This window comes from Netta rufina (genome assembly GCF_964035555.1).
Source record: "Netta rufina genome assembly, chromosome: 2".
Lineage (NCBI taxonomy): Eukaryota > Metazoa > Chordata > Aves > Anseriformes > Anatidae > Netta > Netta rufina.
In genome coordinates this window covers 19,591,928-19,614,504 of record NC_140124.1, presented here as the reverse complement: position 1 = coordinate 19,614,504, position 22,577 = coordinate 19,591,928, and the positions used below count along the sequence as shown (strand labels likewise).

Sequence of the window (22,577 nt, the reverse complement as noted above, 5' to 3'; positions counted from 1 at the left end):
TTTGTCAGAGGAGGTATAACATGAAAGGACGAGGGAATATAGAGCTTAGGACATCAGACCTCCTCGGGTCGAGATCTTCCTATGCGAAAGGCCTGTGGGTGGGGTGCCCTGCCAGTGGCCCTCAGGGATGTCCAACGGTGCCATCTGCGAGCACCTGGGTAACCTGTCCTAGCTCACTGCGTGTTGGTGTTTGGGTCTGGGGGAGACATTTGATGTGGTTACTCATGTTTTCTTTTATAAGATTTAAAGCATCTTCTTTTCAGGTTCAAGTCTCTTCAAGCTAATGCTCCTGAACATCACCCTCCCCTTTTTTTCAATCCTTCCTTCCTCTCCCCTCTTTTTTGTATCCCTCTTTCCTTCTTCATGACAAATCCTTTTGTGTTGTGACTGCTATCAAAGTGATTTCAGTGCATTACAGAATATAATTCAGAATCTTTTTAACTGTTCTTTTGATCAGAATTCTACAGTCCTCTGCCTTTCAGACAAAAATAATGGTAGAAGTAAAACAAACAAAAACCCATGACAAAAAAAAAAAAACACACAAAAACAAAACGCTAGAAAGTCAACAGAAGACATTGTAAAACATGTTCACTGAATTGTTTCCTGTTGTTTACTGATGGTGCTGCAATGTTTCATCTTAAAGCGTTTGAAAATCTCTTTGCTCCAAAATTGTAAATGAAAAAAAATCCTTCAGGGTGATTCGAATTTCCTATTAAAGTGATGAAAATCAAATAGGAAGTGGCTTAGTTCTATTTCATAATTTCTTTCTTGAGGCTTGTTTTGGGGTTCAGTGAAATTGCTACTCAAGTTTATCTAAGCGTGTGCACTGATGACATGGAAAGCTGGGTAACTAGCACCACTGAAATGCTTTTGAATCAACTGTGTTGTGCTTGAAACAGATTTGATGGTGACATAGGAAACCTGGTGTAGTTGCTCTTGTTTTTTCCTGCTCCGTGCTTGTATTTTGGCAGGATGAGGTAGCACTTCTTGGACTGTTGCATTTAAGAAATGATTGAAATGACTGCGGTGCAGTTGAATCCTTCCTCTCTTTTTTCATTTTTTTTTTTTTTTCAAATTTTTACTTTCACTATCCAGAAAGCCTGAAACAAGTAATTAAATTAACACTGCCAATGCTTTATGTTGTGTTTAAAATAAATAAATAAATACATTATTTTTAGAAAAGATATGATTTTATAGCTTTTGGTATTTCGTTTGGTTTAACATAGAAAATTCATTTATAATAAAATTCATTTATTATATAAATTGTATGCACCTTTTTGGGAATGACATACAAATAACATTTCACATTCTTATGCATGGAGGTGCCAATAGGGGAGCCAAAGCTAAAACTTTAATGTACTGTAATATCCCAACAAAAATACCGTGCAGGTGTGGAGATGCATGAAGGCAGGAAAATTAGGTGTGGAAATACAGGAAGCAGAAAGCCATGTCTTTGTTTTTAATCTATTTTTTTTAGCTGCTTAATTGATTTATGGATATTAATGATGGTAGATTCATTAATACTGGTTATAACAGAAGAATTTCAATTTGTATAGTTTGAAAGTAAATAAAAGTATATAATTTGGTTTCATTAACACTGTTATCAAAATTCAAGAAAGATAAAGTGGATTACATTAAAGATGAAGCTGACCCCGGATTATGCTTTCTTTTGTAACTCACAGAAATACAAAGAGAAAGATAAACACAAGCAAAAATATAAGAAGCAGTCGGAGTCTTCGCCATCCTTGGTTCCATCTCTTACTGTAACTACAGAGAAAGTAAGTTGATGTGTTTTTCCTCTTCTTCCACTTCAGTTACTTACGTTGAAATTTCATAATGTTATCATTCTAGTGTTTTAAAATGGCAAGGATGCTGTAGTTCTCAAGCACATTTGTTATATTTTCCTGTAATGCAAAATCCAAAAACACTTTTAAGGTTTATACTAGGAAGAAAGCCTTAGATTTTTGTAGTTAAATTGGGAGTGATTTAGTGGCACCAATCAGGTGCCACTAATAACTCAGTAACTTTTATTTCAATGATTTTATGTTTAGTAGTTTGAGAAGTTTTATAAAATCTTTCCCTTGAAATTCAGTTTTGTGTGCTGAGCTGTTACTGAACCTGTAAGCATTTAAGCTGGGAATTAGGAAAATAATGGTACTTCATGTAAAAACTACATGAAACTGTACTTCATGTACTTTTAATACCAATTTATCTTTTTCAGCCATCTGCTCTGTTAGTTTCTGTGGTCTTTTTTTCCTGTTAATCTTCTAGCAAATACTTAACTCAGAGGGCAATATAGAGCATTAAATAACATAGACAGTTCTGATTATGCTTCTGTGTAATCTGACTGTTCTGGTTACTACACTAATCAATTTTGCTATCCACAAGAAAAAAAGAAAAGATATTAATGATATTACAGAATGGGCAACAGTGTTAAGAAATGAGTTTTCTCACTTCAGATTTGGAAAAATGTTTGTACCATTCACGTGGGAATGTTTGACATCTGAGTCAGGGCTGAATTAATTAGCCATCAGTAGTAGAATACTTCGTTTTTTAGAAGGGATGCTGAAGCTTTTAACTGTGTGTAGTTTGGCTGATGAGATGATTCAACAGATGTGTCAATTTGCACGTGGTACACCAAGACCATACCAGGAAAGGGTAAAACAATTGAAATACCAGCTTTCTTTAATCCCTGTGAGTAGTACATCAGCTAATGGTATCAGCTTCAGGATTCATCACCAAGAAAGGAAACCTTTTATTATGTTTTGCGTATTTTTCTGTTCTCAGTATTAAGTGCATTGACCTGAGGGTGTGTACCTGTTAACATTGTTATTTGTGACTCACGCTTCTGATAAACTGCTCTTGTTTCTGGTTCTTCTGTATTCTTGTTGATAATGATAAGTCAAGTGAGACTTACTAATCAGTGTTTTTCTGAATTTCGCGATAATTCTATCTTTATTTTTAAATAACAACTACAGTCACTTTGCCACTTTGCTCTTTTGATGTGAGATACTGCAAATAGTGAATGTGACAGGTTTTTATTGAATGTTGACTAGTTCATGTGATTCTTCATTATTTTTTTTTACTTCATTTTATTAATTTTTCCTGAAACAACTCTTAAGATACCCTGTAAAATAATTTTCTTGCTTGGAAAGTTTCTTTAGCACAAAACCTAAACAAAAGTTGTATGGTTTCCGTATGATCTTGTCTTTCCTGAATATATATCCCTTTTGTCCTTTGGTTACTTAATTATCATACAAAGTGTTACTAACAAGTGATGTTGCCATATATTTGTGTAAAAGTTAAAGAAAATCCATTCATACTGTTCTCAAAAATTTTTGATGATTAGACAAGCTTTGTTTCCTTCTGAGAATAATACTTAGTTCAGGATATTTTGCTAATATGGTAGTTTTGTGTGTGCTTTTACATAGAGTTGGCAGAATTGATTTGGGCTCGCTGTCTTTTTCACAGCAGTCTGTCTTTGCAGTGAATACTTCATTTTATGACTTCTGTAAATCACTTCTGCTATCACATTCTTCCTGTTGTGGGAACTGGAATTTGAAATGAAATGAATTTTTCTCTTCCTTTTTTAAAGAAGTGAAATCCTTTTTGGTAAGAGTGGTAATGACCTTTTATGTAAGTGGTGCCTTGGAGGATGTTTTTGTCCGGATGAGTGATTTCTTAAGTTACATTCCTGAAAAGCTACAGAGTAAACTGAGGGTTTACATTGTATGTGTGGGTGTAGTTGGTTTGGTTAGTTCTGTAAAAGTGGATTTGAAGAAATTTAATGAAGTTCCAGTCCAAATGCTGTGTTCAGCTATGGGTGTGCCTCCCAACAGGCAGTTTTGTGCATTGCTGTGATGTCTCAGCAAACACCACCTCGCCTGGATCAGTCAAATTGGAAAATCTTTGAAATAAGAAATGAACTACTCTGATTAATATATACAAACATTTTTTTCACTTGTCTTTTGGGGCATAAATACTGAATGTTTTAAGGACTGGAGTAACTTCTGGAATATTTCTCTCTATTCAGATGAGGCTTTCCCTTAGCATTTCTGTTACTTGGATGGGAATATTCTGTTCCCTTATGATCATGGGATCTGTGTAAGAGCCACCAACCTTTTAGTTAGTCCTCATAAAAAATCCTTTTTCAGGTTGTGAGCCAGGTTGGGCTTGTACTGAAAGTTGAAAAATGTGTTATCTGGTTTAACAGATCAGAAAAAAAAAAACTGACAGCCAGATTTTTCTGGGTGTAGTTCTTTCTTTAAAGAAAGAAGACAAAAGCATGCCCCGATATGCAAAGCAGTAATCTGCTTTCAAATTGTAGCCAGTGACTAAATACTTTAAAAGGCCCTGGGAGCAGAAAGTGCAGCTAACTAAGCTGTATTTTTACCAGTAGAGATACTGGTGATAAATCCTTCTCAGCTCACCCTGGTATCAGCCCAGCGTGGTTCCCGAGGGAGGTGCTTGGCCTTTGCTGCAGTAGGGTAGAGGAGGGAAGGGAAGGAGCAGGGAAATCTCCATTAGCTGTGATTGAACGTTGCTATCCTACATTAGTGAGGGGTTTGTGGGCTGTGGGGGGGGTGTGTGTGTGCATGGCTTTTTGTTTGTTTGTCTGCTTGGACCACTCTTCTACCATCTGGCACGTCTGTGGATGCTGCCTGCTGCGGTCCTCCCCTGCTCTGCAAGGGTTAGGGCTGAAGGCTTCCCAAGTGTTGGGATGCACTGTGTGCATTCAGAACGATGGTCATGCCTTTGCAGTGAAACTAAAGCTTTGCCAGAAGTTTTTAAGCCTTGCTGTACTTGCTTTCAAGATTCGCTTCAGTGTGCACAGTGATAAATGTGAGGTATCAAAATGACCATAGCTCTCTGTACCGAGTTGGCAACAGGAAAGTGAAGTTTAAGGAAAAAACTGCAAACTGGTTTATGAAGAGTAATAAAGGCACTGTGATGTGCACAGAGTTAGCTTGGTACTTGCAGTAGCAAATACTGACTTTGAGAACAGGTTTAACGTTCATGAGCTGGTTATTTAAGACCTCCCAAATAAACCAAGGAACGGACTTCGGGGCCAAGAGCTGAGTAATCTCTGTTTTTGGGGGATGTTTGTACTGAAGCAAAGGCAAATGACTGACTGCAGTGTGAGCAGTGAAGGGGGAAGCCTCCAGCTGCGTGTCCCATTTAAAAGGCATGTGCTGGGGGAAGTGGGGAAGGCAGGGGAAGCTCCAGGGGACTGCAGAGACTGAAGCCAGTTATTAAGTAACCAAAGAAGTTCTCACCCTCTTATGACCTCAGAAAAAACCCAAACCAATGTAGCTTTGCCATGGTGTAGTACTGTTTCTGTTGGTGGTGGTGTTTTCCTTCAGTGACATTTGTATTAGGTCTTCCTCTCCTAGAGTGTAGCATTTTAGAAAAAAAAAAATAAAAATTTGGGAGTGGGTACATTATTTTATGAACCAGTTAGCGTAATAATCTAAAGTTTGTGCTGCACTTTGATCTCAGAAGCGGATCTGTTTTAAGGCATTTTGCTTTAATTAACTCCTTAAAGTGAACAACACAATCTGGAAAGAAAAGCTACTGACCAAATGATACCATTTTATTTTCCTTCATGTCTGTTGCATCGCAGTGGTGTGCAAGATATGCTGAAATCTAGATGTTTATTCAGAATATGTCACAGCACCTGCTGAAACAAATGCCTGCTGGAGCAAAACTTCCAAAAGCAGAACTGCTACGTGCATGCGTGTTCTCCGGTCTGCTGAGAGCAGGGTTCAGACGTGCAGTCTTTGAATATTTCATTGGTGTTAATAGCTGAATCATATTATTCTTACCTTCGTAGTGACTGCAAATGAAAAAATATCTCCCCCTCCATAATGAAGAAGAGATGCTAGGTAACATCAAACTGTGACTGTTGATATCTCTGTAGATTTCTCTTTGCAGTTAATATTCAGCTGAGTGGGAAGGAGGTGAGGATTAGGAATGGAAGGAATTGGGTAAGAGGAGAAATAGAAGATCCTAGAAAAAGCTGACATGGAGGGGGGTGGGTTGTGGCGTGTCTGGAAACCCTTTGTTCAAATGACCCAAATTTGAACCACTGCTTCTTAACACAGGTCAGGTGACACATCAGTTTCAGGAAAATAGAGCATACTCGAGGACTTCGTAATAGTTCAAAAAGTTAACTGCTAAACTTACCTTAGAATTGGCTCCATGTTCATTAAGAACTGTTACCAATAGAGTAACATCAATGTGAGGTAAATTACTCTTAGCGTTGTACTTTAACAGACTTAAACTGATAACCCCTCTTTGCTGTTATTCAGAAAATCCCTAATATATTTTTATTGCAGTTCATAATAGGGCCATATTTGCAATTTTGAAGCGCTATGTTTTTCCTTTTTAGCTAGGTAAATGAAAATAACTTCTTTGCTAGCTTAAAAAGGAGTTGGATTTTAGTTGGGCTGTGCAGAGTTTGTTTCATGCCAGCGGATACCTTACAGATCCTTTCCACATGTTCATAAAGATGTGTATTTTTCATTAAATTATTATATGGTGAGGTTCATTTTACTGGTTTGGCTTGCTATGGATACTAAAAATAACACTGACTGAACAGTATGACAGCGTGAAACATCGTTTGGTAATTCTTGGTTTAATGGTAACACGGAGACCACTGTTACCTTTGCACCTTCAAGTCGGAAGGGTTCTCGGTGTTACTACTTTCTATTTAGGCTGCCCTCTGCTTCTTTTCACTCATGAATGAAGAGTTTGGAAGCGTCTTTGCATGGCTTTTTAATACACTAGGTCACATAGGTGTGATGCAGGGGGCTAGAGAGCCTCAGAGGGGGGAAAGTGCTTCAAGAGTGAGTTTTGTCATCTATGTTGGCCTATTCTGGATGGAGATGGAGGCACCTCTAAAATGAAGCATGAAGTCTAACCAGTTTGAACCCCTCAGATTTGTCTGTTGTTGTGCTCCCTTTGGAGTAATTTGGGTTAACTTACCTGTTGAAGTTTGGAAAGTGGTTTACAGTGCTTGTATGAAACAAGTTGAAAACAAAACAACAAAAAACATAGACTAAAACAACAGACTAGCAGAATTCAGGTCAAGCAATTTCCATGTTTTAAAGAAGCTATTGGCTGAGGGAAGGCTGGTGTGATGATGGGAAGCAAAGATGTAAGTGGAGTCAGGGTTGTTACAGTTAATGTTGGTTTGATGATGAGACTATAAAGTTTTAAAAATACAAATTCCTATGTTCTGAAGTCTTCATCAGATCCACTGCAGGTTGAACAATGTTTCCAGTTTGACTGTGCTGCATACAGGTCTTTTTAAAGTATCTTTTTTCTTCTAGTTTTTAACATGAAGCAGTAAAAATAACAACATTATATTTGAATAACCATTTATACAAGATTAATCCATTGATCTCAGTAAAAATTTCCAACAAAGTTTATGCTTGTTTGAGCATTTTTTTTGACAAAAATTTTATGCACTTCAATCACGTGTGTTGACAAACTTAGCAATTAATTGTATGTACCTTCTGCTATTGCCAGTTACCCGAGTATTTGAACATCAAGTTTGTTATTTGAAACAGTGGTTTCTTTTAACGCTGTAAGTGTATAAGAATATTTATAAAGATATTTCATATTTTACAAAACATAAATAAGCTGTGTAAGTAGACATGGAAAAACTCATATGCAAGGTGTGTGTACACACACAAGTGCAGCATGTATGTAGCGTGCACTAAAATATATATCTGAGGATTAAGAATCTTGGCCGTATGGCAATGGCAATTCAAAGATTCTCTTCCTCAAATGGTAAAAATAATTCTGATACCATCCAACTTTTTCCAGCCCTTGGCATAGAAAAATGTGTGCACGTTCTGAACTTGGTGTACTGTGAGTAGTTCTACTGACATAAATAGGATTATCAGATGAGTAAAATTGAATATACTAGCAAGTCTATAGAACTGTTTCTATGATTTTGTATAGTGTTAAAGTGCCATTACTGATTACTGATGTTTTGTATAGCAAAACTAATAGCTTTGTGTTAGCTGTGGTAGATAAGTCATCAAGTAGGCTTCCACAGATTGCTCTAATTGGTAATAAATGATCTGGCGGTACTGTGACTGAGATAAATAATTAGTAATTGACTATTCTTCGTATAAAATAATCTGTTTTAATTCTCGATTAAATTCTTAATTCTATTTTAATTCAGCAGAAACTACAGCTCCTGTAGCATTCTAGTTGTGTACATAGGTTGTTACAGGTGACCTTACCGTTTCTTTTCTTGAATTCTTTTCTTGTCACGATGCTAGACGTACACAAGCACTAGCAACAACTCCATGTCAGGCTCCTTGAAGCGGTTGGAAGATACCACGGCTCGATTTACAAATGCAAATTTCCAGGAAGTTTCTACGCACGTTTCAAGTGGAAAAGATTCTTCAGAGGCTAGAGGGTCAGAGAGCAAAGGGAAGAAATCTGCAGGTCACAGCTCAGGTCAGAGGGGAAGAAAGCCTGGTGCTGGAAGAAATCCAGGAACAACTGTGACTGCAGCTAGCCCTTTTCAGCAAGGTATTAATCGTTCCACAGTAATACTTCTTTTGCTTTGACGTGAATTAGACAGAAATCTTACATATTTCAAACAGATTACATATTGAGAAGTAGCTCATCCTTTATCCTCAATAATGAGAATGTTGTTTCACTTGGGAAAATATAACTTTTTTCAGGAAAAAGTGTTTATTGTCATAACATGAAAAAGAAGGTCGTGCATCTTTAAAGGGCAAAGGTGATACTTTTGTTTAGGTTGTTAGGGTATTTTCTTTAACTGCTAAAAACCAGAAGTTTCTTGTCTGCTGAAAAGTTGGTCTGGGGGTAACATTCAGCATATGAAATTGAGTAGAGCATTGTTTTAGCTCTTTAAGGGAATCATACAAATTTGTTTTAATTAGTCCATATTAGAGCAAAACTAGTAATGTATAGGATGTGATGACTGCTAAATAATTTTTCAAGATACAGGCATTTAAAATATACCACTTCAAAGTTAGAGATGTTGCTCTTTGAGTTTTAATTTTTACTATTGTGCAATGAACACTTCCAAATTTGTCTACTTTTCAGTTTTTATTTTTTTCATTTGAAATACTGAAGTGTTTTTTGTTTATATTTTCAAAACTTCTAAAATTGTATTCTAGAATCTCATGTCTAAAGAAAAATCATACCCACTGCAGGTAGCAAAATAGATCTTTATTACATGCATGAAATTTCTTTAAAGCCGCATTAAATTAAGTTACTTAAAATACAGAACAACACCTTTTATGATTTTTAAATTAGTGATGCAAATTTTATTTTTAAATTAAATTATAATTAATTTCATTTTTTAATATTTAGTGTCATATTTAGAAGTATTTTCTTGTTGGGATAGCGGTCACCAGTTAAAATTTTGGAAAACAGTACCCACATACGCTCACCCCTAATAAATTACTGAATGTCAGCGAAAGTAAATTGGTGTTTGGATTTCCTAACTTGCTTCATTTTCTGCCTTGCATGTGCTAATGCAGCGTTGAAATGACTGCACTCCAAATATTACAGAAGCAATGCAATTCTATTACACAAAAGATCTGTATGATTCTCTGACAATGTAAAGAAGTCTTAAAATGCCAATTTTATACACTTTGCTCCACTTCCTTTCCTGTCCTTTTGAAAAATACCTCTTCTGTGGAACACCTCCTCAGCCAGGATAAATTAAGTGCAATTGCTGTTCCCCTGACCTGTGTCAGACCCCTTATTTAGGTAGAATGGCAAGGAAGATTGCAGGCACAGTGTAGATGTGATCACAGCACGTTTTATCAGCTGCCTTCTTTTTATTTGAAAGTGTTTAAAAAGAGAAATCTTGCTGTGACTTATACTAGATGTTTGTTATGGTTTCAAAACAAGGGATATCAAAGGTGGTTTTTCTATTTTAAAAAAAAAAAAAAGTTGTTATTCTCCTTTTATTCACTTTTGCCTGGCTTGTGCCCTCAAACTTAATAATGAAAATCTGAGATTCAGATCTTGCAGAGGGAAGATCAGCAGTAGAAACAGTGAGTCATTTTAAGAACAGATTCTTTAGCTGTTGGTGACGCTTTCCATGAAGTCCTTTTACTTGAGAGTTTTTGTGTTCTATGATATTAATATTTTCTGCTAGTTTAAGAATAATTTTTGTATTTTTTCTTTTTCTGTAGGAAGCTTTTTGGGCACTCCTAGCAGCATAAAGTCATCTTCTGGAAGTTCAGTTCAGTCTCCCCAGGATTTTTTGAGTTTTACAGAAACAGATCTGCGAAATGATAGTTTCACTCATTCTCAACAGACTTCGTCAACCAAAGATGTACATAAAGGAGAGACTGGGAGTCAAGAGGGGGCTGTCAATTGTTTCACATCCTTAATTGGTCTCCCTTCATCATCAGCTGTTTCCCAATCTAAAAACTTTGACAGCTCACCTGGAGACATAGGTAATTCAAGCCTTACTTCTACAGCATACAAACGAGCTCAAACTTCTGGAATAGAAGAAGAAACTGTAACGGAGAAGAAACGGAAAGGAAATAAGCAAAGTAAACATGGGCCTGGTAGACCCAAAGGAAATAAAAGTCAAGAAAGTATTTCCCATCTTTCAGTTTCTTCTGCTTCCCCGACTTCGTCTGTGGCTTCTGCTGCAGGAAGTGTGACGAGCTCTGGTCTTCAAAAATCTCCAACTTTGCTCAGGAATGGAAGTTTACAAAGTCTTAGTGTTGGCTCATCTCCAGTGGGTTCAGGTAGGCATTTGTTGGACTTACTTTCTTATCTCAGAAGACATCTTTGTTATTTTAGCCTTAATTCTGAGTATGCTTTTCAACAACAGAGTAACATTTCAAGTATCTGGAAAGTCATGTTAGGGGAAAAAAAGGTCAAAATTAAGAGTGTAATGGTTGGAAGAGTTAAGTTTTGTTCCATAGATAGATGGCAATACATAGTAGGTGGCTGTACCAGGTTGACCTGTGTATTGACCTATATATGAGATGAATGCAGCTTTTGAGGCTGTGGGGGGAAAAATTAAGTTGTATGAAAACAGGTGCTGTGGAAACCGAGTGACGGGCTTAACTAAATTAAGAGAATGGTATATGCAGACTACATGTAGCCTGTATGTTTTGTTTTTTTTTTTTTTTTACTTAGAGAAAACAAAATCAGTACTCAAGCATATCAGCTGTGCTGACTGTCCCGAAATCTTTTTTCTTTTTCAACTTAGCTCAATTAATTAAAAAACCAAAAGGTGTGTATGGAGTCATTAGTTTAAACACATAAGAGGATATTTCTGAATCTGGACTCCTGTGTAGCCAGATGATGATTTCATGCCCTTGTGTACTTTTTTCCAATTGAAATTGGCCGGTTTGTTCTTCCTCTATTCTAAATGTATATACGATTTGGGCTGTGAGAGGCTTTCTGTTTCCAGTAAATCTGTGTGTGGAATGATGTTGCAGAATACTGTATTTACTGAAGTCTGTCTTGCTTTGAAGTTTCCCTTGAGGTCTTTATATTTGGTTGAAAACAATAGCAAACAAAGTATCTGATACTCATAACTTGAAAATTTTATCATTTTTTATTGTTCTAGTTCTTTTTTTTGGGTTCATTTTCCTTTTTTGAGGGCAAAGGAGAAATGAAACTTCAATATTTGGTTATGGATAGGTTTTTATTCTTTTACATGGTTTTCATTGTATGCAATATGTAAGTTTAAAAATATATATGCTTTAAAAAGCAAAGCCTTCATATTTGCTTCAGAACAAGGAAGATACGTAAGAACTGCACCTTGATCTCAAAAATACTTAAGTCCTTGTTAGTTGTAGGCAAATAATGATTTTTATTGAGGGTAATAATAGCAGTAGCAATAGAAAGTATTAAAAAAATATTTTCTCTGCATAGAAATTGATAGGGTGAAATGGTATGTGGCAAAACTTCCTAGCTCACTGTCTATCTTGATTGAAGTGCAGTTTTAGAAACATGTAAACCTCGTGTTTGTTATGGTCAGAGATCACCCAACACAGTATCCTGTGTTGTGATACTCATAAGTATCCTGATGAGTCTAAACTTTCTTATTCCTCTATAATCCACTTGAGGTGTGTTTTATCTGAGGTAACAGATGGAAGTACAAGCTCTTATTTTGGAGAAAATGACCTGTATTTCCTGCTTTATAATTGTCCCAGAATATTCTGCTCTTGTCAGCTCCTACAGCAGGCCTTTTTCTGGCCAGGTCCATCCTTGCTTCCTTTGTCCTGTTTATTAGATCTCGTTCCTCCATCTGTTTATAATGTTAAACACATTGTGTGAAAAGCTTTGAAATACATGGATGGGAACACCATGTAAGTTTTATTAAAGTTCTCATGATATGGAGCCTCGAATTTCACCTCGGTTAAGCAAGCTTAGATTCTTGCTCCCCACCATTAGCCCTGCCCTCCAAGCCAGCGCTATTTAGAAAGGTGCTGAAGAACATATGTATAAACAAGCAACCTCCCCCTCCCCAAAACAAAACAAAAAAAGCCCACAAAACCCAAAGAAGCAAAACCAGATGGGAAATCTGCCTTTGAGCTCCAAATTCATCCACAAGCTTATGTTTGAGTCTGGGCATATTGTTTTAATGTACTCTTCTCGCTGTTTTCCTCTCTTTCTTTTGGTTGTAGTGCTGCTTTCCTCACTTCATCATAAGCATTTTCTGGGTTTAGCAGTCCATTTACAATTTTGTTACAATGAGGAAGGGCACGTGAGTGTTATCAGTATTATCAGAAGCATACATCTTCTCATGTACGATACGCTGATTTTTCCCTTCCTTTGAGATGTCTGTGTATTGTCCGGTAACAAAATAGGACAAGTGAATCTAAACTATTTGAGCCAAGTATCATGTAAATGTAGTGAGAAAAAATGTAGAGGAAGTCGAGCCAAAAAGTTCATACCGAATCATACTGAATCCTTAATGTATTATTTTAAAGAAGCAGAATCAGGGATTAGTGAGACCATGCTAAGTGGAGCATTTGAGGCACTTTGTCAACAATTTCCTCTTTTTTTTTTTTAAATTTCCTTATGAGTTATAGTTACCTTAAACTATCATTCTTTCTCCATTCTGTTAAGTCTGTTTGTCAAGATCCATAAAAATTACAAAAATCATTCCAAATGCGTGATAATCCTATTCACAGTTGATGTTGAAATTAGATGATAGATGAAGGAAAGCACATTTAAAAAAGTAATGCCAATTCATCATGTGTTATTTATGCATGTTCCATAAAACTGTCATTCAGAATAAGTGCATTCAGCTCATTTTCTGGAAACATTTGTCATCTCCAAACTTCGTTCAGGTCCACAGAACTTCTGTTTTACTGCTTGGTAAGATGAGAGATGTACCGTTAGCAGTGTAAGGCCATGCGATTAAAAGCTGGTACAATGTTGGATTTAGTACGGTTGCCACGCCACTGATCTGATACTTCTGAAATTTTGAGCACTTGAGTTTTTCACTCCTAATGCTCTGTACAACCTTAAATGAGACACAGGATGCATTAGTTTGACAGTTTACTTACAGAAAGGAATGTAATTTAAAAAATGAAGTAAAATTTAAATGGTAGGGTAATAAAGAATTTTTATATCCAATTAACATTTCAATAATACCTCTCCCTGTTAAAAAATATAGCTACTTTAGCCAATAGCAGCTAATTTGCAATCCATACCTATTTTCCTGGTGGAAATTCACAGTCAGTATAAGTTTGTCTAATAAGACATCAGTCAGTTGTCAGTGGGAGTTACATATGGCTGATAATGCTTTTCCCCAAAGTGGATTTTGCCTGTGTGCTGTGTACTGTAAATTAGGACTGTTCTTCGGAGTGATTTCAGGATCTGTTCTTGGTTTTCTTTCAACTTTGATTCATCTTAGTTGTATTCACAGAATTAGGTTCTGTCTGAGCATCCTTCTAGGGAATAATCCTTAAAGATTTCTAGTCCTTCTAGATTTTCTAGTCGGATAACTGGATGTAGAACAGGCAGCCGTTCTGCTGAAGATTTTTCTTTTTGCAACAACGGTGATTAAAGAACAGAGAGCTTTCATCCCAATGACTGGCATCTTGTCCCATTGCTTACCTGTGCTAATAGTAACAAAATGGATCAAATAGGTTTCTCTTACCATATTTGCATTTTAATTCAGTGGCAGTGCGTTTAGTAATACTGTGGTTCAGGAGAAGAAACGTGCAGTTATAGTAAATAATTTTCACACAGTCTTTATTTTTCATTTAAGCAGCTCGGATAGGCTTTGGCCCCTCTGTTCAGAATGCACTCCAGTGAGTGGAAAACTTAGGGGAACTTGCATCCCAAAGCAATAGGAAAAAAAATCCACTTTGTGACATACAGTGCCTTCTGACTTGTGGGGTAATGCCACAGGGTAAAATGAAAAGCAATCAAGTGTCAGAAGTAAATTGAGCTTTGTCTTTTATGGTAGGTGAAGTTCTCGCAGTTGTTGTGCACGAATACTTACTGCTAGAGGAACGGCAGTGCTTGAAGCAAATAGGGACCCCTCTTCATTTCCTCCAGTTCGGTTCTTGATTTCAAGTGCACAGCCAATTGTATAGTGCCAGCTGTTGCTGAGGGCCTTCAAAGGATCATTTGTTTCAATATTTGAATTTTTGCATAATATTTTTATGCCTTTCTGAGTACTTCAAATCCTAAAAGAACCTATAGAGCCCTGTTCCCCTTCCAAATTGGTCTTCAAAATGCTGAGACCATGCTTTCTGGAATTTCCTTGTCACAGTTGAAGCAACGTTGTAATTTGTTCCTGTGTTATTATTTATGTAGCAGATGTGTTCTCCTCTAGACCAGTGTTCAGAATGCCCTGGTTGGTCATACAAGACAGTTTTTACAATAAAGGACGTATCCAAACCCAGTATTGTATTTCAATATAGCAATATTTCAAACTCTGGTTTAGAAGCAATAGATGTTTTTGGCACAGGCCCCTCTGGTTTTATCTTAAGCTTCACCCAGTCTAATTTTCAGCTTTATATAGGAGTTTACTAACCACTTCAGAATAGCCAATGTATTTTGGTTGTCTTTCTCATGTGGTTCCAGCTGTGATGATTCCTCAGCTGTTTGCTAGGCTGCTATGCAAGGAGATGATCTTACCATTAAGCTCATTGCTGTGCTGATGATAGAAGAGAGGGCTGAGCTTCTAAGCAGATCAGTAATTTAGAGTCATTCTCATGGAGTTCGAGTCCCTCAGAACTCATGCTCAGTCTTTGTGATGTTGTGTTTAAATTCCCTTGTAGCCTTTGACTTACAAGCTAAATCTATTGGGGGAAAGAGTTTAGATAAAAATATTCTGGAACAGTTTGTGCTGCTATTAATCAGCTAGGTGCCCCAGAAGCCAAAGCAGAAAAAGAAATTTTGCTGTGTTAAAAAGCCTGTTTGTATTGCAGATGGGGGAGGATGGAAGGGACAAAGAGATGGTAGTAGATATTAATGACCTGTAGGACTAAGCAGGCTGCATAGGAAACACACAAAGCAGAATTCTTGTCCAAAGTTCTTCCTGAGATGTTTTGGGCATACTGCTCTTGTCATCCCTGTGGTACTCATTTCAAGAAGTGATAGTGAAGTTCTCTTACTATAAATTATTTCAGATAGTACAACTGGTAGAGTACTTAGTTAAAACTTTTTGGAAAAAAACAAAACAAAACAACAACAACAAAATACCAAACTGAGCAGAAAGATGCAATAATTTGTAGATTACTGTATTTAATTGTACTACTTAATTCCTCCTAAAATATAAATATAGAACAATTGAGAAGAGACATAAAATGTTCAAGTTTTGACCTTTTCAGAGAGTCTTAAGCTCTTTGATAGACTGAAAAGTCTTGGAGAGCATTTACAAAACGGTTACAGATCAGTGTGATTGTAATTGTTACGCGGGAAGAACTAATATTTTGATCAAGAATTTTCCATTGGTAGTTGCACCATGACAAGAGCAAAAATGCAGACCTATAGATGGGCTACTGTGAGCAAGAAGTATTCAGCCTTTCCAGCAAAAAAAGTACACGTTATTCTTCTCCCAAAGAACTTTAGATTTTTTTTTTCTGAGTGAAAACAGGTACAAGGGCTTTCTGAAGTGATTATGTTTCCCAGGAAGGGGAAGGTAAGTTAGAACAACTAAAGTGTGGATTGCAGGTGCTTAGGTCTGCTTACAGCAGAGAAATTCTTGGCATGAGTAGAAGTGATTTCACCTGACTAGTTAACTGTTGTATGAGAACTGAGTGTCTGTCAGGTTAAAATGTATATTTTGAAGATTACTTACTTGAAACTAGATTCCCAAATTATAGTGTCACATTGGACATTAGTTTCTAGTTATATTTCAAAATCCATCATACCTATGTATATTATTTAAAGCTGTTGATATACTTACGGTGTTCTGGTAATCAAAAGCAAACAGTATGTTTAAATTACTATGTACTTCTAATACATTTTGGATTTAAAAAAGAAGTACATGGGAAAGTGGGTATTTTCCTGAGTTCCCTCATGTCTTCCATTTAAAAACAAAATGCAGAAGTTTTTGGTAGTTCTTCATTTCTGCAGAAAGTAGTAATCTTTTTTAAACAACTGAGCAGAAAGATGCAATAATTTGTAAATTATTGTTTGAAGTTGTTTTTATTCAAGCTTTGCCAATCTTCTACCCAAATACGAATTTCACAATTATTAAAATAAATTCTGTAGGTCTAGATTTTTGTCCATAAAGAATTATTTGCAAAGTTAGCATCTAAATATGATATATGTGCAACATAACAAGTACCTGCACGAATACTTTGTTCATTCTTGGCTATGTCTGTACTAGCAGAGAAGAAAATGGACTGGGCTTAAAGGTTAGTTAAGGCGCTGTGCTTACTGCTTTTCACACTCACCTACAAATCTGTACTGTTTGGTGGGGGGAGGTTTTCAAAGAAGTCTATTAGTTTTTTGTGAACTGTGCTTTTAGGTTATTTTTGACCTGTTGTAAGTCTACCATATGCTGTGTATTTGTTAGGGTTTAGGCTTAAATTCTTAATAAAAATTGTGTATTTGAGGTGTGGGTAGTCTGGGCAAACTGCACTACATGGTGTAGCTAGCTGGCAGCTTTGCTCTTACTGTTGCCTGCATAGTGATTAAAATTATCTGGTCAGTTTTCCCGAAGTTGATTATCTTCACAGATGCATCCAGTAAAAGTACGTAGTATTATTATATTAAAAAAAGAAAAGGGGAAATTTTTAAAATTATTATATAAAAAAAAGGGGAAAAAATGTACTGAAATTTCTAATTTTGAGCTTGGATTATGCCAAATTTTTTGTCTCTTTTTATAAAACTAAAAATTAAATTTTAAAATAAGAGAGGGGAATATGGAGATGCTCTGAAACAACAAAGATTTCTCTCATATCAGATGCCGTTGTTGAACGTAGTATTTGTTTTGAAGGTGTGGAGGTCTTTTGTGGAAGATCAAGTAAATCTTCAGTGAAATTCTCTTGTCGTGTGGAAAAGAAGTGAGATACAGGCCTTGTTTCCTTACTTGTAACTGCTTGGATCCCAGGATCTCCTTTAAAAATTACACTTTTGAAAACCTCTTCATTTTTTTACCTTATTTTGTACGTGCATGTATATTTTTAAATTAAAATGTACATCCTTGAGTGTGAACATTTTCCAGCATCTGGAGCCAATTTACCGGAGCACAGCATTCCTTGTAAGTCAAATGCAAGATAGGCATCAGTCTTTTACCTCCATAAAGTCTGCTGAAGGTGACAGGAGAGCATAAAGTGTGTGGGCGGGAGGAGGGAGAGAAGGGGCTTGACTGTAAAAGTGTTTCAGTTGCTTTGGGTTTGTTTCTTGTCTACCCCTCCTTGAAAACTGTACTTTTCAGATCGTACAGGCTTTCAGGTCTGTCAAAAATCAAGCTTAGCTGAAAACCAGTGAGGGATGTGTGTGTGCTGATAGTATTTGCAGCGTTTTTGTACATCTGGACTGGCCAGTTGCTGTGGTAAAATTGTTCTTTTTGTTGTTGTTCTCAATCAGAGAGGAATTGTACTTAGCGGTTAAATATTATATCCATTTGATGTGAGGAGAAGAGCCGCAGTATCAGAAGTTAAACTGTGACTGGAGGCTGTTTCAGGATTAAGATCAGAAGGAGTAACTTCTGTGGAAGAGGCTCTGATGTCCAGAGCCTGTGGTAGATTATCGTAATCCTTTCTGAGACTGGGAAGTTTTAAAAAGAAAATACAAAGGCAAACAACACCACAAAACAAGCAAAAAAACTAACGTAATATAGTGGTATAAGGAAGGTTAGATACCTTAAAATAATTGAGGTTTTAACTGAAAGAATGGGGACAAATCCATTAAGACCTAAAATTACGGATTCCAGTTCTGATGCACAGCAACTCTCAGGAGCTCTACGTCGTTTTTAAACAGAGCTTCTGATTATCAACTGTTCCTTTTCTTATGCTTTCTTGTTGTTCAAATAATTTATTTTTGTCTCTTACACAGGTTAAGTAGGGGTGATAGGAGTAAGGATCTCAGGCTTTCGAAGTTCCTCATAGCCTGCGCTGCTGTGTGGTACGGTGTGTGTGGCTTGGTACCACCTTAGGGCACGTGTACTGCAGAAATTCTTGCTCTGTAGTGCAATATTGGGATATTTGAAACCAGGCAGTGTGGATGCTGACAAACTGAATACCTAGCTCTAGTTAAAATGTGAGGAACCACATTTTTATTGGCATAGTTTTTACAGACAGGATTGAAGATTCAATATCTTTTTGTATTTCAGAACACTTTAAAATGGAAAACTGTACAATCCAGCATCTGTTGAGATGTAATGATTTGGCTTAGCTACACTAACTGACAATATATCCACTACCTTTTAACTGTATGTCAGTTCCTGATGCTTCATAACTGGTACCTCTCCTAGTTGCTTAAAACCTGCAGGATCTTTGAGTTGATTCAACTGGATGCAAGCCCATTTTCAATAAATTTCCCCAGCATAAATAAAATGCAGAAAGTTGGCACAGATAAGCCAACAGCATATTTCCAGAAGATTATTCAAGTAACCCTCTCTTTCAGGAGTATCAGGCATAATTTAAAAAATACTGTAGGAGTTTTATATGCAGGTATGCTGTACATAAGAAGTGTACTGTCAAAATACATAGCAAAGTAGTTTTTATAAGAGCTTGTGTGGTGGTAACTCAAGAAATAGTAAGTGAAACTATTTTCTACTGATAGAAAAGCTGCTTCATTTTTAATCCTGATCTGGACTTTAAAATGGAATTTTTGAACTGAGCTGGGATTTAACAACTACTTTAGATGTAAACTCACTACTTCATATTGGTCTTACACTTCTAATTTTTATTCAGCTTTAAGAGTAAAGTTCTTTTTCAAAGTCAGAGCTGGTAGATAACTTAAGGTGATTGCAAGAAGACCATCGGGATAACATAAACAAATGTGAATTTTGAATGGGATCTGGCTTGCTGCATGTTTTTGAGCGAGAGTTATATGCAGAGGTTAAAAAAATAAAATGCTGGGGGTTCTCATTAGACTAAATAACTTGAAATACTGTTCCCCCCAAAAAACAAACAAACAAGAAACGAGTATCCTCTCTGGTCTTTAGAACTGCATAGTTCTAGGAACTTTGCTTGAGAAGAGATTCATGAAAGCAGTGAACAGAGCTGAAGAACAGTAGCATGGGTCTGGGGATTTTGCATGAGTAATCCTATCATTTCACTTGTTCTTGACTTATTTAATGCTTATTTCCCTTTTTTTTTTTGTTTTTGTTTTTCGTTTTACACACTTAGGAGAAGGATTTCCTGACAAGAATGACTAGAAGTTGCAAGTAATTTTTTAAACCAAAAAGCAACCGATAAGCCATTAATGAAGTTTCTTTCATGTAAAAATCTCAAATGCAGATTTAAGGAAAAAAAAAAAAAAAAAAAAGTGTGCAATAACTATTACAGGCTGATTCCTAATCTGAAGAATTTAGTGGTTGATTAGAGCAAATAACATCCTATTGGGGTAGAAAATCAGTAGACCTTTTTTCTGTTCCAGGATTAGTGGCAAGCTTGGAATTTACTTTATGTATGCATAAGCAATTCTCTTAAAAACAGGTAATGAGCAGGAAAAGGGTGGTGACTCAGATGTAGGTGGTGATACACAGTCAGTTCTGATATATATTGAAACTGAAATTAATAAACTGGAAGCAAAAAAGTCTTCCTGACACTGTGAACAGCATTGGTTCTAAGGAATAATAATTGTGAGGTTTTAAAGCCAGCAGTAGCAGCTACCATAAAGACTAGACGAGGCTTTCAAAGGAAGGATTCAACCATGACTGGGAATAAGGTTCATAAGGCAAGCAGAGATGGAAAATAAAGGAAAACAGTGTGAAATACAATATTAAAACATGTATTTTTTTTGACATACATGATCACTGTTCACCATCCCTAACCTTTCCTGACATTTCAGCTTGCTGGAGTTCAGTGGTTTGGCTGTACACTGCAGGAGAAGTCTGGGTGGCTGGGATGGCTCCTCAATCAGAAGTCAGGAAAAGGCAGCTGCCAGGAGAGGCACTTGTACCAGGAACCCGGACAGTAGCTCTTGTTTCCTTCCAGAATAAAACACCTTTTTCTTCTTCTACCTTCTACTTACGTGTGGTTTGGGGGTGGGAACCGTACTTTTTCTGTTCTGTGTTGAGGCTTGGGGAGAGTCTAGGATGAGCTTCGTTAGTCATCTTGATTAGGAGGCACAAGGAGGGCTGACCTGGTGTTGGCCCTTCATGTAACTGTATGCAGTCAGCATTAGGATGGTTTGTTCCAAAGGAGTCAGGTTAAGCAGGATGTTTGCTTGCTCTAGGATTCCTTACATCTCCTCTCTAGGTTGAATATCAGTTACTTGTTCTGTGAGTCCACCTCTTCCATGAATTGGTCTAAATTTTTTTGAAACCATTCATGCTGTTAATACCTGAAACATGGTAGGTGAATTTCATGTTTGTGTGGTATAAGGAGGTACAGGATCTTCATTCTTTGTATCAGCAATCTTAAGGATTTAAAAAACAAAACTTTTGAAGTGAAGATCAAAACTGTCATGACATATTTGTGTAGCACATGCTTACTGAGAAAAGTTCATTCTGATAAACACGGTAGCAGATCATTAATGTCTAATACGTGTCCAGGAATCGGTACTGTTCTTCTAAGGATTTAGTAGACTGGGGATGCTTAAAATGACTTTCTGTCCATGTGTAATAGTTGCAGTCAGAAGGAGTTAGACTGCAGCTTGTTCCTCTCACTTGTCTTTAGCTCTGCTCTTGAGTTGCCAGACAACTGCTTGTGTTAACCCCATATCTCCGACAAGGGCTACGGAATTGTTTTGTCAGCTCTTTAACCGTATCTCTTCCTAATTTGTCTCTAAAGTACGTGTCCTGTGGTAGTAAATTATTCACTGGGGTGTATCTGGTGTATTCTGCTTGAAGACTCTCTGAAAGATCTGAGTGATGTTTGGGAACACGATGCATGTGATGGTTCGGGTTAGCGGCTGTCCCTGTGTTGTGTAATTTTAAAGAAACAAAATCAGAAATTACAGCTTCAGGCAATCCAGAGTGTGCTCGTTTAAGGGAAGGAAGATGATGATAAAACTAAAGGCTCCTTAAATTTGAAAGGGGCTTTCCTCAGCACCGACAGCAATGGTGGATCAAAATGGCCGCTGTTCCTTCTGTGGAAAAATTGAGCATAGCTGGAACGAATTGATATTATAATCAAATAATGGCTGGCAGAGCAAGTGTGGGTGAAATGCTTCAGCTCTTAAGGGTGGCAGACATCAGTTGCAGCCTGTCCTCTACACCTGGGTCAGAATTAGTCCCGATAGTTTAATTTATATGAACACAGTAAAGCCGTACTATCTCCACATTTTAGTGACATTATATATATATAACCATGTAAAGTAGTACTTTTGATTTTTTTTAAGCGAATTTTCGTACAATGTTATTAATTCACTAAAAACTGTTGAGGAGTTTAAAATTACTCATTTCTTTTTTATTAGATTTGTGAGTTTTCATCAATACTCATTCAGGATTTTGTATGTTGTGACTTTTTTCTCTTAATACAAAATTTCAAATTTTTTTTTTTTTTTTTTTTTTTTTTTTTTTACATTATGGACTTGGTCTGTAGTGATGTGGCAATTATAGTCAGTATTGCTGTTTTCTTCTGGTACTATTTTTTTTTTTCCTCATGGAAGTATTTTAGGCTAGTTATTAAAAGCTAGGCAGTAGGTAAAAGGCAATGATTTTAAAAAATGGTTTCTAAATTAATTTTGTGATTTTCTTATATCAATGGCAAAAGTTAAAGTTGTCTTTATTTAATTTTTTTTTTTTTAATTTTATTTTTTATTTCTGATGTTCAGAAAAATCTGGCAGTTTAAAGAGGAAAAAAAAACAGGTAGCTGCCAGTTGGGAGACTAAAGAAAAAAAAAAAAGGCATAAATGACAGGCATCCTGTTAGAATATGAACATTAATAGACCTCTTATATTACATCAGATGTCAGAGGCTGATGCTGTTTAAAAAAAAAATAAAAAAAATCAC

The 22,577-nt window shown here is 36.5% G+C and overlaps 1 protein-coding gene across 4 annotated transcripts in view; it reads left to right on the top strand.

Moving 5' to 3' along the window:
- MLLT10 (MLLT10 histone lysine methyltransferase DOT1L cofactor) overlaps positions 1 to 22,577 on the top strand; it is a 117,963-nt gene that overhangs the window by 49,900 nt on the left and 45,486 nt on the right. For all 4 annotated transcript variants that reach the window (XM_084282179.1, XM_084282182.1, XM_084282180.1 and 1 more), the window contains 3 exons: positions 1,683 to 1,778; positions 8,298 to 8,553; positions 10,200 to 10,766. In XM_084282179.1, the coding sequence (XP_084138305.1) occupies positions 1,683 to 1,778; positions 8,298 to 8,553; positions 10,200 to 10,766 (919 nt within the window). The remainder of the gene's footprint in view (positions 1 to 1,682; positions 1,779 to 8,297; positions 8,554 to 10,199; positions 10,767 to 22,577) is intronic.